The sequence below is a fragment of the Denticeps clupeoides genome, chromosome 14, assembly GCF_900700375.1.
Source record: "Denticeps clupeoides chromosome 14, fDenClu1.1, whole genome shotgun sequence".
Taxonomy (NCBI): Eukaryota; Metazoa; Chordata; class Actinopteri; order Clupeiformes; family Denticipitidae; genus Denticeps; species Denticeps clupeoides.
Genome location: NC_041720.1, coordinates 17,192,099 through 17,204,205, shown reverse-complemented (window position 1 = coordinate 17,204,205; position 12,107 = coordinate 17,192,099). Strand labels below are relative to the sequence as shown.

Below are 12,107 nucleotides of genomic sequence, written 5' to 3'. Positions count from 1 at the left end.
AGTTCATGACAGACCCAGGAGTGGAGCCCCATGAGTGACCGAGCACAATGATGACCAGGACCTAAGGACCTCAGACATAGTTATATAACTGCCACACAGCCAAAGGCCCGTTTACGAGATGCGAGGGTACTAGGGTTTCCAGACAAACCATTCGCAACCGACTGCACCGTTTTGGCTCAAATGCCAGACAATGCAGCAGTGGTCTACTGTCCTGTTGATTGACTATTGTTGTCACCGTTGCTGGAGAAGATGAGGTGAACAATACACTGAGGTCACCATGGTCCCCAGGGTTTGCTTTGTTGGAGGAGGTGCCACTGTCTGGACAGGCATCACCAGTCAGCGCAAAACAGATTTGGTTATTGTACATGGCTCAGTCACTGCACGTTCTTACCTCAGAGACATCATAGAACCATCATCATCCCCCAATTCCACCAGCCCACCCCTGACTTTCTGTTCATGGATGATAATGCTCAATCACATCGTGGCAGAATTGTCAAAGCTTGACTTCAGGAAGTGGAGGTGCCTCATATGGTATGAGGGGCCATCATTGTCCCCTGACCTGAACCCCATAGAGCAGGTCTGGGACCAGTTGAAGCAGCGACTGAATGATCGTACCCCACCCCCACGTGACCTGGCAGAACAGCGTGTAGCACTTGTGGAAGAGTGGAACGCATTGCCTCAAACAAGTTCATGAGGCTAGTGAGGAGCACGAGACGTCGCTGTCAAGCTGTCATTGCAGCAAATGGTGGAAACAGCCGCTACTGACATTGTCAATTTTTGTTATTTTGGGTTATCCCTGTTATTGTCTACATTTTGTTATTAAACTAATGAAAATGGTGTTTCTTATCCTACATTATTAGTAATATCCAAGGGAACCTTTACTTACTTCATTACAATTCTGGAAGCACTTATGTAAATAACAATATCCATAACTGATTGTGAGTAATGTATATTGGCAGATATAGCTTTACTGTTAATTGTTGTACATATGCACGTGCAGTTTGTCACCTGCTCAAAGCTGTATAAAAAAGATTTACAGCAGCATTTCCCAGAGATTGTGTTTGACTTATCAGTCCACTTATCAAACCTGCAACTTGAACTGAGGCTTTCTATGCCCACTATTGAGCTGTGCTTGTGGTCCTGTGAGCTGGCTATCACAGTAGGTGTTGACTCTCAGACACTCGGGTCTACTCAACTTTTTCATGTTGCCCTTTCATTATTTTTTTTATTTTTTTATAGCATAAAAAATGTACAATACCATTCAAATAATGGGTTGTGTGTTCCAACACTATTACAGACAGAAGTAAAAAAAATTGGGATACCTGTAGGAACTTTGAGCAACCTGCATTGCTGCAGATCAGTTGTTAACGGAGTTCTCGTTTTTTTATAATTCTTTTCTATCTTGCAAATTTTTACTATTTCAAGTTAATTCACTTGAATTTCAACAAAGCCAGTGGTGTGTGTGTTCACAGGAAGAGGAGATTTCTGGCATTACTTCAGACTATTGTACAGAGATCAAGGTTTTTTTTCCACCACTAGGTAGGTGGTGCAGGGGGTTCTCTTGTAAGCCTCCTTTATGTTCTCATACAGGAGGTATCATGAACAAGACAAAGTGGCTCATCTCCTGGCCCCTGCTGCTGATCCTCTTCTTCACCATCCCCAACTGTGCCAAGCCACGCTGGGAGAAATACTTCATGCTCTCGTTCCTGCTCTCCACAGTGTGGATCGCCGTCTTCTCGTATCTGATGGTGTGGATGGTGAGTGTTCATCAGCAGCTCTGTATCACTTAATTTAAAGTGTGTGTGTATATGACAGACAATTAAAATGAAGTGATATGGTTTGCCTGAGGATGACGTTCACTTTTTAAAATGTCTGTGATAAAGGAGAGAAGTTTATTCTTTGTTGATCCCAGAGGGTAATCACTTTGACATATAAAAGAGAAAAAAAAATTATGCAACATAAAAATGGAGTGTGACGTCACATGAAATGGCACAGATTAAGAGGCATGAGAAATAAATGGGTAATTTCTTTTTTTTTTTTTTGAATAAACAATTATGGATTTCAACCAATGCAGAAGACCAGTGTTTTAATATGCTTTCAGGTAACCATCATTGGGTACACACTGGGCATTCCTGATGTCATCATGGGCATCACTTTTCTGGCTGCGGGTACCAGCGTCCCAGACTGCATTGCCAGTCTCATTGTGGCTCGTCAAGGTAACCAGTCCTTCTATCCTGTCCATTTGAATGCAGTTTGTATTTGTACTCTACCCAGATATGACTAATGTAATGTGTTTTTTTTTTTTTTTTTTTTTTTTCTTTTTTTTTTTTTTTCTTCCAATCACTAATGTAAATTTTGTCATTGTTGTACCTGAGCGACACCTAGTGGCTGTGTAGTTGCACATATCTGAGCCTTATGTGAGTCCTGCTGCATGTTCAGGGAATAATACTACACAAATTACAGTCATAAGGAATAAATCTGCACAAATGATAGTGTTTTAAGATTTATTACAAACACTTTAAACACATGAGTGGCTTTTGAAGTTTAATATAAAATAAACCACCCTTGCCATTATCACCACACTACATGTGACTTCAGAGGATATTCCTGACATGTCTTGTACAAGAACTAAAAGTTTGAACCTAATATGTGTTACTACAGTCATTTGCCAGTCTGTGTTTGTAATATTTTCTTTGAACATTTTGAAAAAACTGCGCACTGCAAGGCGTGTTCGTATTCAGTCATAAAGAGCGCACTAAGTTGGTCTGAAATATTCTCCAGACATGTTCTCTGTCCTCAGGATTGGGGGACATGGCTGTTTCCAATACCATTGGCAGTAATGTATTTGACATCTTAGTTGGGCTTGGCCTACCCTGGGCGCTACAGACGATGGCGGTGAGCTACGGATCAGTGGTGAGTGATCAATGACTGACTGGCTTCTGGATGACCGGACCTGAAATCGTTCAACTATTTGTGACGGACCGCATGTGTTATTTATTTAATTTCTATTTTCTGTGTGGACTGTCAATTTCCATGATTGTCTTCAAGGATCTGTGGCCAGATATTAATATACACTTATTATGTTCACAGTTCATGAAAATGTTGAACCCACCAATGTCTATAATTATACATGCATATACATTTCTTCCCCGAATTTACTTTCAAGAACTTTGTGAAATCAAGTATTATAGGGTGCAACAGATCCCCCCCCAAAATAGCCAATGAAATCCTGGAGCGCCTTTCCTTTAAATACTGATGAATTGTGTGTGTTTCTGACAGGTCAGGATCAACAGTCGAGGGCTTCTGTATTCGGTGGTGCTCCTTTTGGGTTCAGTGGCATTAACAGTAAGTGTCCAGCCTTTTAACCCTCAAACATAGAGCGCACACTCTATATTCTGAAAAAAATGTACAATATCAATGTTGGCATTGTCTAGAATGTTCCTTTTGTGGATCCTCGCTGATGAGGAAATCATGCCGTGGATGAGGTGATTGGTGGAACATTTAACTTTTTTATAAGAGTATTCCTCATTGGCTCTCGTTAAAATGAGGCTTAGTGTCGCAAATTTGAATGTGACTTATCAATGTTAAACATTAGGTCATTTAAATTATCTACATGCCCAGGAAGAGGCCGGAATAGTAAAACATTTACATTACATTTATGGCATTTATCAGACGCCCTCATCCACAGCGACTTACAGTCAGTAGTTACAGGGACAGTCTCCCTGGGGCAATTTAGGGTAAAGTGTCTTGCTCAGGGACACAATGGTAGTAAGTGGGATTTGAACCTGGGTCTCCTGGTTCAGAGGCGAGTGTGTTACCCACTAGGCCACTACCATGCTATATATTATTAAAACATTAATAATATATAGCATATTCAAAATATTAACATGAAGATGCTGTGACTTTGCGTTCCATTATGAAGTCATCAAGGCAAGTGGTAGGAATTAGTTTAAAAGCATAGAAATTTGAAATTTTCAGGGTAGCATGATCTCGCTCATGGCAGAGTGCCGTTTTGACAATCATATTTGACTCGGTTTATATAAATAAAATTAACATTTTTAAGTAACAGTTTGTCTTATCTGATTTCATATGGAATATTTTCTTATCGTAGGTTTACTTTTTCAAGTTTGTCCATTAATGCAACCATGTTGCACTTTGAATTTTAATAATTCAGGACGAACTCAAAGAAATCAGTTCTCATATAAAAATACATACAAAATAAAAAATCCAAAATTTGTGCTCTCTAATTCGGTTTCCCCTCCACTCCTATTTTTTTGAGCGTGAGTGAAGGAAGTTTTAAATATGCCACATAAATCATTGTTGTGATTTAGAACTTTTTAAACCATGGATGGAAAATTGAGTTTTTTTTTTTTTTTTTTTTTTTTTTTTTTTTTTTTTGTTTTTTTCATATCTGGTGAAGTTTAACTGGATTTGGAAGGTGATTTTTTTTGATCGTGGCACATGCTCTCCACACAGGTACTGGGCATCCACGTTAACAATTGGAAGCTGGATCTGAAGCTGGGCATTTACGTGCTGGTGCTCTATGCCATCTTCCTCTGCTTCTCGATCATGATAGAGTACAACGTCTTCACCTTCGTCAACCTGCCCATGTGCCAGGAGGACCTGTAGAATGGTGGCGGTTTTCTGCTGCTCCACAATAGTCCACCACCTGAAACCGAAGCAGTTACAAGTCAAAAACATGTCTACGATCCAGTCAGCCCTCCTGTGCTCACCTTTTACCTCCTGACTGTTCAACGCACACCGAGATTCTTCAGTGCCACCGCCTGCGTCCTGTAAGCGGCTCTCGCTGAGGGAATGAAAAGGAATGTCACACTTCGATCATCTGCCAACAATGCAGTGCAGTTCTGACGTCCACCGCTTGATCTGGCATGGGCACATGAACCACGGTCTCGGACCTACCCCTCTCATTGGGCAGTCGCACATACAGCAGCACTGTATGTCTGTAAACATGTTCTTTTTGTTGAATTGAACTTGTCTCATATCATTTATTTTGAACTTAAGGTTCGAATCGGATTGATTTGGAAAGATCTGAAGTGAGTTTCACATGAAATTCTTTAATCTTGCATGATAACTGCAGCACTCAGCCCCTTTCAGAGTGAACTTTTTTCTCCTTTTGGTCTCTCCCTCTCTTTCTTTCTGAACACAATGGTTCCTTGGCTCTACCCCGTGATGTTTCATATATATTGGATGCATGAGAACATTCTGTGTTTATTTATTTGTATTATTTATGATAATTGATATAATTTCATTGATTGCAGTTGCCACAGAGCTGGTTCTCATGTCCAGATTTGAGCTGCTTTACCTCCTCCCAGCCACTAGGGGGCGGTGTGGTCCTGAACCACAGTTCAGTTTTTCTTCTTTTTGGATATCAGGGGGAAAAAAAAATCTTTGGAAATGAGGGAAGACTGTAGGTTACGTTCTTTTGTGAAATTTACTTGTAGATATTTGCACTTTATGAAACAAAGATTACTCCTCGCTCATATTTGAAACCAGTGCTTCCTCCTCTGTGAGTGGGGCATAGGTGTGTGGAGAAAGTGTGCAGGACCTTGTCTAAGCTCCACCCCTTGAGCACAGCCACCAAGAAAGAGCACACCTGTTTGCGTCGCAGTGCATGATGGGGAACCTCGCACAATTCCTCTCAGGCTGAAGGACTTTTTGTTTTTTGGTAGAGGGGTGACGTTCAACGTTCTGCAACACCCTACCACCACAAACACCAACTCGGCCCACTTTTTACAAAACTGGCAGCTACACTGCAGCGGGAAATAATTTTTTTCAATGTTGAGATGCAAAAACACCCGTGGAGAAGCTGTATGTTTGTGTGTGTGTGTGTGTGTGTGTTTTTTTTTTTTTTTTTTTTTTTTTTTTTTTGGTGTGTGTATGAGATGATGCATCGGATTGCCACAGAGGGCGCCAAGGAGCAGCTCAAACCTCTTGGCTTTTTTTTTTTTTTTAAATTGTTATTTAAAAAGAAACTGTCTGTTCTTATAACTACTGGGCCGCTCATCAGAGCCGGTGCTGGTACGGTATATGCAATCACAATATGAGCATGGATGTAGGTCAAAACATTGTTTCAACAGGATTGAAGGTGTTTCCAAGGTGTGGCTTTGCTTTTTTTTTTTTTTTTTCTCGCCAAGAGGATGCTTGAAAGAGGTTCGATTTAAAGTGTCATACACCACAAGAGGACTGCAGAATGTTCCAGAAAATCTGTCACTATGCAGGGGAGAGCTAAGACTTTCTTCCAAGCGGGCATTACTATCTACCTGTTGGGCCGACTGGTGTCCCATCTTCCCCCGTTGCTTTACTGGGACGCCTGCCCTGTCAAGTATTTGCTTATTACCGTGTGATGATCTATGTGGAGGAAGTGACTACACTGGAAGACCCCACCCCCAACCAACTCATTTTGGCCATCAATGCCATTCCTTTTTGTTCAGATTCATTGTTCCTGAGGGTAGGCGTTGGGGAATATTTTATTTCGTTTTTTTTTTTTTTTTTTTTTTTTTTTTTTTTTTTAACAGTGTGGTCACTTCCTCTACTGCAGACTTCACTCCTATATGTGGAGCTCAGTGGCTGGGCGCTAATGTCCAGTTTTTTTTTTTTTTTTTTTTTTTTGGTTATGGTTTTGATTGATGGACAATGTTCCACTGGGTACCTATCCGTTTATTATCGGTCACTTTATTAAAAGAAAAAAGGAAAAGTACGAATTCAGATGCCATAAATGTTGTATATTCATAGTGTGTGAAGAAATAAAAAAAATGAATATAACAAATGTAAATAATACAAATAAGTGCACACATTTAAATATGAAGTATTTTAGGAAACACTGAGAACAATATGTAATTCTACTGAATGAATGCGACCCAATGCACTGTGAGCTCAATGTCGTGGGTGTCCTGTCAACAAGTGATGTGGGGAAAAAAAAATAAAGAAAAAAAAATCTATTTAATGTTAAGTTAGTTACAATAAATATAACTAAAAACATATGTATACCTTATATGAATGTATTGTCTTGCTATAATGGACATATCCAACCAATGCATTTTACTGTTGAGCAATAACATGGAGGAAAAAAATGGCAAAAGAATTCCTGTACATTAGTGATAGAAGTTCTTGAACATGGGATGTTAAAAGAAAAAAAAATTAAATTATCCCATTTATACATGTTTCACAGTTTACTTTTTTTTCATCTTTGGGAGTGTGTGACTGTGTGTGAGAGAGCATGGAAAGGGTTGTCAATCAAGTAGAATTCTATCAAATCTAATATCTGAGATATATTCTAACATATTAACCTGACAGAACTTTTGCATTTTCTGGAGCAGTTATAGTTATTTGTGAATAATTTTTACAAATTCTAATCACATTGTAAATATACATTTTAAACATAACATTTAATGTTTGTAGTGTAGAGAGTGCACACTTTTGAATTAATGAGTCAATTTAATTGTTTTGGTCTTTACAGTCTTGAACAATAAATGCAACCAAATTGCAGAAATGTTTGTCTTAAAACTCGCCTGACCAGCAGATGGCCCTGCAAACCCATACAAACATTCACCCCTCGAACCACATCCCATATATCGCCAGTCCAGGGTTGCAGGGAGCTGACTTTCATCCCAACAGTCAGTAGTTTAAATCAATTAACCGTTGGTCTAACCACACTAAAGCTATTTTTGTGTAACGTTTGGAGTTGATTTCCTCAATTTGAGTTGGTGTGTTGACGTAGAATAAACCCAAAGATTTCAGGGAAGCTAATTTCAGTGCATTAATTACAATGTTCTAAACAGGATTGGTGGATCCTTAGAGACTCTGAAGCCAATCAAACCTGTTACTTATGAATGAAATTAAGTGGTTCAAATGAAAACCTGTCCACAGTCTCAATGGAGGGTGTTTGACATTTGCCTTAAATTATCTAGCTAGCTGAGAACTTGTCTTTCCAGCAGATCCAGGATTGACCTCTAAATAATAAATATTTAAAATGTCAAAGTGGCAGTAGTTTCATTTGGTTTGAGGAAAAACTGTCTACACATGGAGGACAATACGAGAGTCTCGTTCTCTGCACATGTCATGTCATTGTTTTATGAAAATAAGGAAATTCTATAATACACAGTTTAGGTAAATCAATATTTAATTTTTTTTTTTTTAGTTATGTACTAATGTGAAATAACTGAAAACACGTTTTATATTCTAGCCCTTTACTTTGATTACTGCTTTGCACACTCTTGGCATTCTCTCGATGAGCTAGTCACAAGAGGTTGTTACCTGAAATGGTTCTCCAACAGTCTTGAAGGAGTTCCCAGAGGTGTTTAGCACTTGTTGGCCCCTTTGCCTTCAAGCTGCGGTCAAGTTCACCCCAAACCATCTCAATTGAGTTCAGGTCCGGTGACTGTGGAGGCCAGGTCTCCACTTTTTGTTAAGTACATAACTCCACATGTGTTCATTCATAGTTTTGATGCCTTCAGTGAGAATCTCCCAACGTAAATAGTCATGAAAATAAAGAAAACACATTGAATAAGAAGGTGTCAACTTTTGCCCTGTACTGTATACAATGAAATTATTATTAAAGTACTTATCAAAATTCAATTAACTTAACACTAAAGGCATTATAATAGTTGAAGCATTTATTCACCAAATTAAAGATAGTGTACCAAATAATGACTTTTTATTTTTTGTGAACCTGTGAAGATGCCAATTGTCATTAAGCAATCATTAAGCATGGTCATTGGATGAGTATGTGAGAAAATGTGATCCTCAACATTCAGTGTAAATTGCTAAGAAAACTGTTCTGCTACCAACCTAGAACTAAAGGAACATTCGTAATGTCTGCTGACACCATGAGGTGAAACAGCCAGCAAAGACCCAGGAATTCTTGCGCCCTACTTAGGTGCTCCAATTTGAGACCCCTGCTTTAAGCAAAAAGAAATGTTGTGGAAAATCTTTGATTTTAGAAGGCAGATGTCTGGGGATCAGAACAGAGCCTTGCAACCTCCCAGTCTCACAGATTTCTAGGCCAAAGTGATGTTTCTCAGTCTGGTACCTTGTTGGTCGCCTTATTCCATTTTTATGAAAATCTTTTGCGTACCATCAAGCTAAAATGATGAAAGTCCAGCTGAGCAGAAAGTCTGGAGGACTAGAAACCTCCAGCAACAGGCTTGAGGAACAGGGACCCGTATCCGGAAGGTTGCCGGTTCGAATCCCGTTCCGCTAAGGTTACCACTGAGCCCAAAACAGGCGCCTTTCACAGCCGCTCACTGCTCACCAAGGGTGATTGTTAAATGCAGAGGACTCATTTAGTCGCCCTGTGCTGTGTGGCAGAGTTTCACAATGACAATCACTTCACTTTCGCTTGAGAAGGACTCAGCCTATTCATTTCCAAGAGGTAAAAAGTTCAGGAAAGCAACGTTCTGTGATATGTGCTCATGCAAAATACCCACAGATCTCGCTAATTAGTTCAGTTCCACAGTCTGGTTTGAATAATTGGATTCATTTACACAATGCAGGTGATTGGAACAACACACCGAGGAGGATCCTCCTTCCTGATCTTGTCCGTTCCACTTCTGGTCAGTCTCATTTCCACTCATTCCAGCCTTTCTTTATTTATTTATTCATTATTTTCAAGACTCTGCGTCCCTTTTTTGTTCATGTATTTTTGTCACAGTTCCACTGGTTCTCTAAATTGCTTTGCTGAGATGATGGATGATAACGCAAACTCTGTATTATTGCCCTGAGCTACCAGGGCTTCTCTTGAGTTGGTGACTGGGTGGAATTGCACTATTCTGCTGGGGTGACACTTCCGTCCTCAGACAAAACCAATCAATTTTTAGATGAGAGGACATTTTAGTGAATAAAATGGGTAGGAAAATGACACTCTTGAGCATTTTCATGTTTAACCAGTGGCAGCCATAAAATTTGTGCATTTGATTGGTTGTGCAATTTTTTTTGTACTATGCTTAAGATAATTTTAACAAGTCTATCATCTTTTTGCTCAAAGAAAAAAATGTTAAACCTATTATGTGCAGAAGTTAATTGAACATCAACTGGCAATCATCATTTCAGATAAAAATTTTTTTTAATGTACCTAAAAGGCTTCTTTCTTTTCACACCTTTTGCATATTCCTCTCAAGCTTTCTACATTGGAGGCATCCAATTAACACCAACGTTGTTCCCAAATCCCAAGGCTGCCTTTCAGTGTAACGCAATTAAGAACACAAAGCTTTTGACATCCAGAAAAAAAAAAAAAAAAAAAAAAAATCCTCAACTTCAGCAAATTGACCTTGTCTCCTGTGGACATCTCTTGGCTGGTTAATATGGCACCAAGTCACCCAATTTACTGAAAATGTAGGCGGGCAGGATGAAGCTGGGCTGGCGCAGAGCTGGGCCTGCCTGTGAAGGAAAGGCAGGCCAGTGGCAATCTCACCAAGCTTGATTAGCTGTGTATGAAATTACTGCTTATCTGTGTTGTGTCCAGCTTGATTCTGATTACGTCGCCTTCCCTATTAATTATTTGCAATAAGATTTGCCACAGAGTCGTTCCAGGCATGTGTATGTTTGAACTCCGTTGAGTTATTTGGAATCTCCTCAAGTCTGAAATTCTAAAGAAATATCTCCACAATGTGACCAATGCTTCCATACATGTACATGTACAAAATCAGAGGGAATGCAGTGAGACTTTTATTTATTTAATTTTTAATGGTAATAAAATGTAGTAATTGTGAGGTATTTTAGAAGACTTCATTAATTTAGTTATCAATCATTTTAGAAAGGTAATATAATTTGTCATTTAAAATAAAATGAAAAATAAGTGAAAAGGATACAGTTTCTTACAGTGATAAACAGAGTGCATACGGCGGAGAATGTGTTTCTATTATCTGGTTAAAGAGTGCAGAACACTTTATTATAAACCACAGAACTTGCCTTGCCAGCAGGTCTGTTTGGGCTCTACTTTTATTTTACTGTAATTCCACCATCATATTGATGACATTAACAGATCCAGTTATCAGAGGAAAAAGTGATGTCTTGGCTGACATTTTCAGAATTTTATAAAAGAGCTGATGAAAATGATCCAGTAAAGTACTGCTTTGCCACTCAACAAATGTGGTTTTATGTTACTATTTTATATATTTTGAAGTTGACATCAGATCAGTACTACCTATAAAGACAGAGGAACACTTTCAAAAACAGCAAGTATTGTCACCAAGAGCAGTGTCATTGTAAGAAAAAAAACAAAAAAACAAAGTAATTCAAATTTATTCAAGATTCAGCAATGTGACACTAAAAAGCGCTGGCGCTGACAGTACTTTAATTTTATAGATTAATAATTTTTTAATCCTGGCTGTTTGTGGTTATGAGGTGTGATTGTTGACTTCCTCCACAAAACATTTTTAAAAAAAGTGGACTTGTAACAGTTATGTCAGTGTGGGCATTTAAAGTAATATAACCAGTAGATGAACAGATATTAATGCACCTGGCTTCCCTTGCCATAAGTTTGAAGGCGGGGTTGATAATATATACACACTCACAGTGCATGACTATTACTGGGATATACGATCAAGCCACACCCCCTGGCACAAACAGGCTATGCTGCCGCCGATTGTCTTTTGTGGTTCATAGTTTATTTGGTTAAATTCCCGTTCGTGATCCATAACATTCAATCTTAGCTGACATTCACACAGGATTCGGAATGGATCTGCAAAGTCGGTATTTAATAGCAACCTGCTCTGGCCAGTGTTCAGGCATCAGTGAGGAATGACAGCATGCGGCTCGTGATGCAGTCATAACCATGGTAACAGAGGGGAGAGCTTTGTTTTCTTCTTGTTTCTGCAGAAGTAATGCAGAAGAAAGTCATTTTACTTTCCAGAATGTGAAGTGGTGTGAATCAGTGGAAGAAACAATGAAAAATAGTATTGCTCTTTTTTTTTTTGTAATGACTATTTGTAATGATAAGTAGAATTAACCAGTCAGAGATGTGCATCACAGGACTGATTATTCTCAACAATGTAAAATTATTTGGACACAACACAATAAAAAAAGACAAATTGCTGTATTCTTGTACAATGATTAAAGATTAGTGGTCCTTCACACTAGTCAGGCGTCGT

At 38.9% G+C, this 12,107-nt stretch overlaps 1 protein-coding gene across 1 annotated transcript in view; it reads left to right on the top strand.

Moving 5' to 3' along the window:
* The window catches only part of slc24a4b (solute carrier family 24 member 4b), a 37,129-nt gene extending 31,279 nt beyond the window's left edge, over positions 1–5,850 (top strand). Inside the window, exons 13-17 of the mRNA XM_028953554.1 lie at positions 1,591–1,757; positions 2,102–2,216; positions 2,801–2,913; positions 3,280–3,345; positions 4,477–5,850. Of these exons, the coding sequence (XP_028809387.1) occupies positions 1,591–1,757; positions 2,102–2,216; positions 2,801–2,913; positions 3,280–3,345; positions 4,477–4,629 (614 nt within the window). The 3' untranslated portion in view covers positions 4,630–5,850. The remainder of the gene's footprint in view (positions 1–1,590; positions 1,758–2,101; positions 2,217–2,800; positions 2,914–3,279; positions 3,346–4,476) is intronic.
* Positions 5,851–12,107: the final 6,257 nt, after the last annotated feature.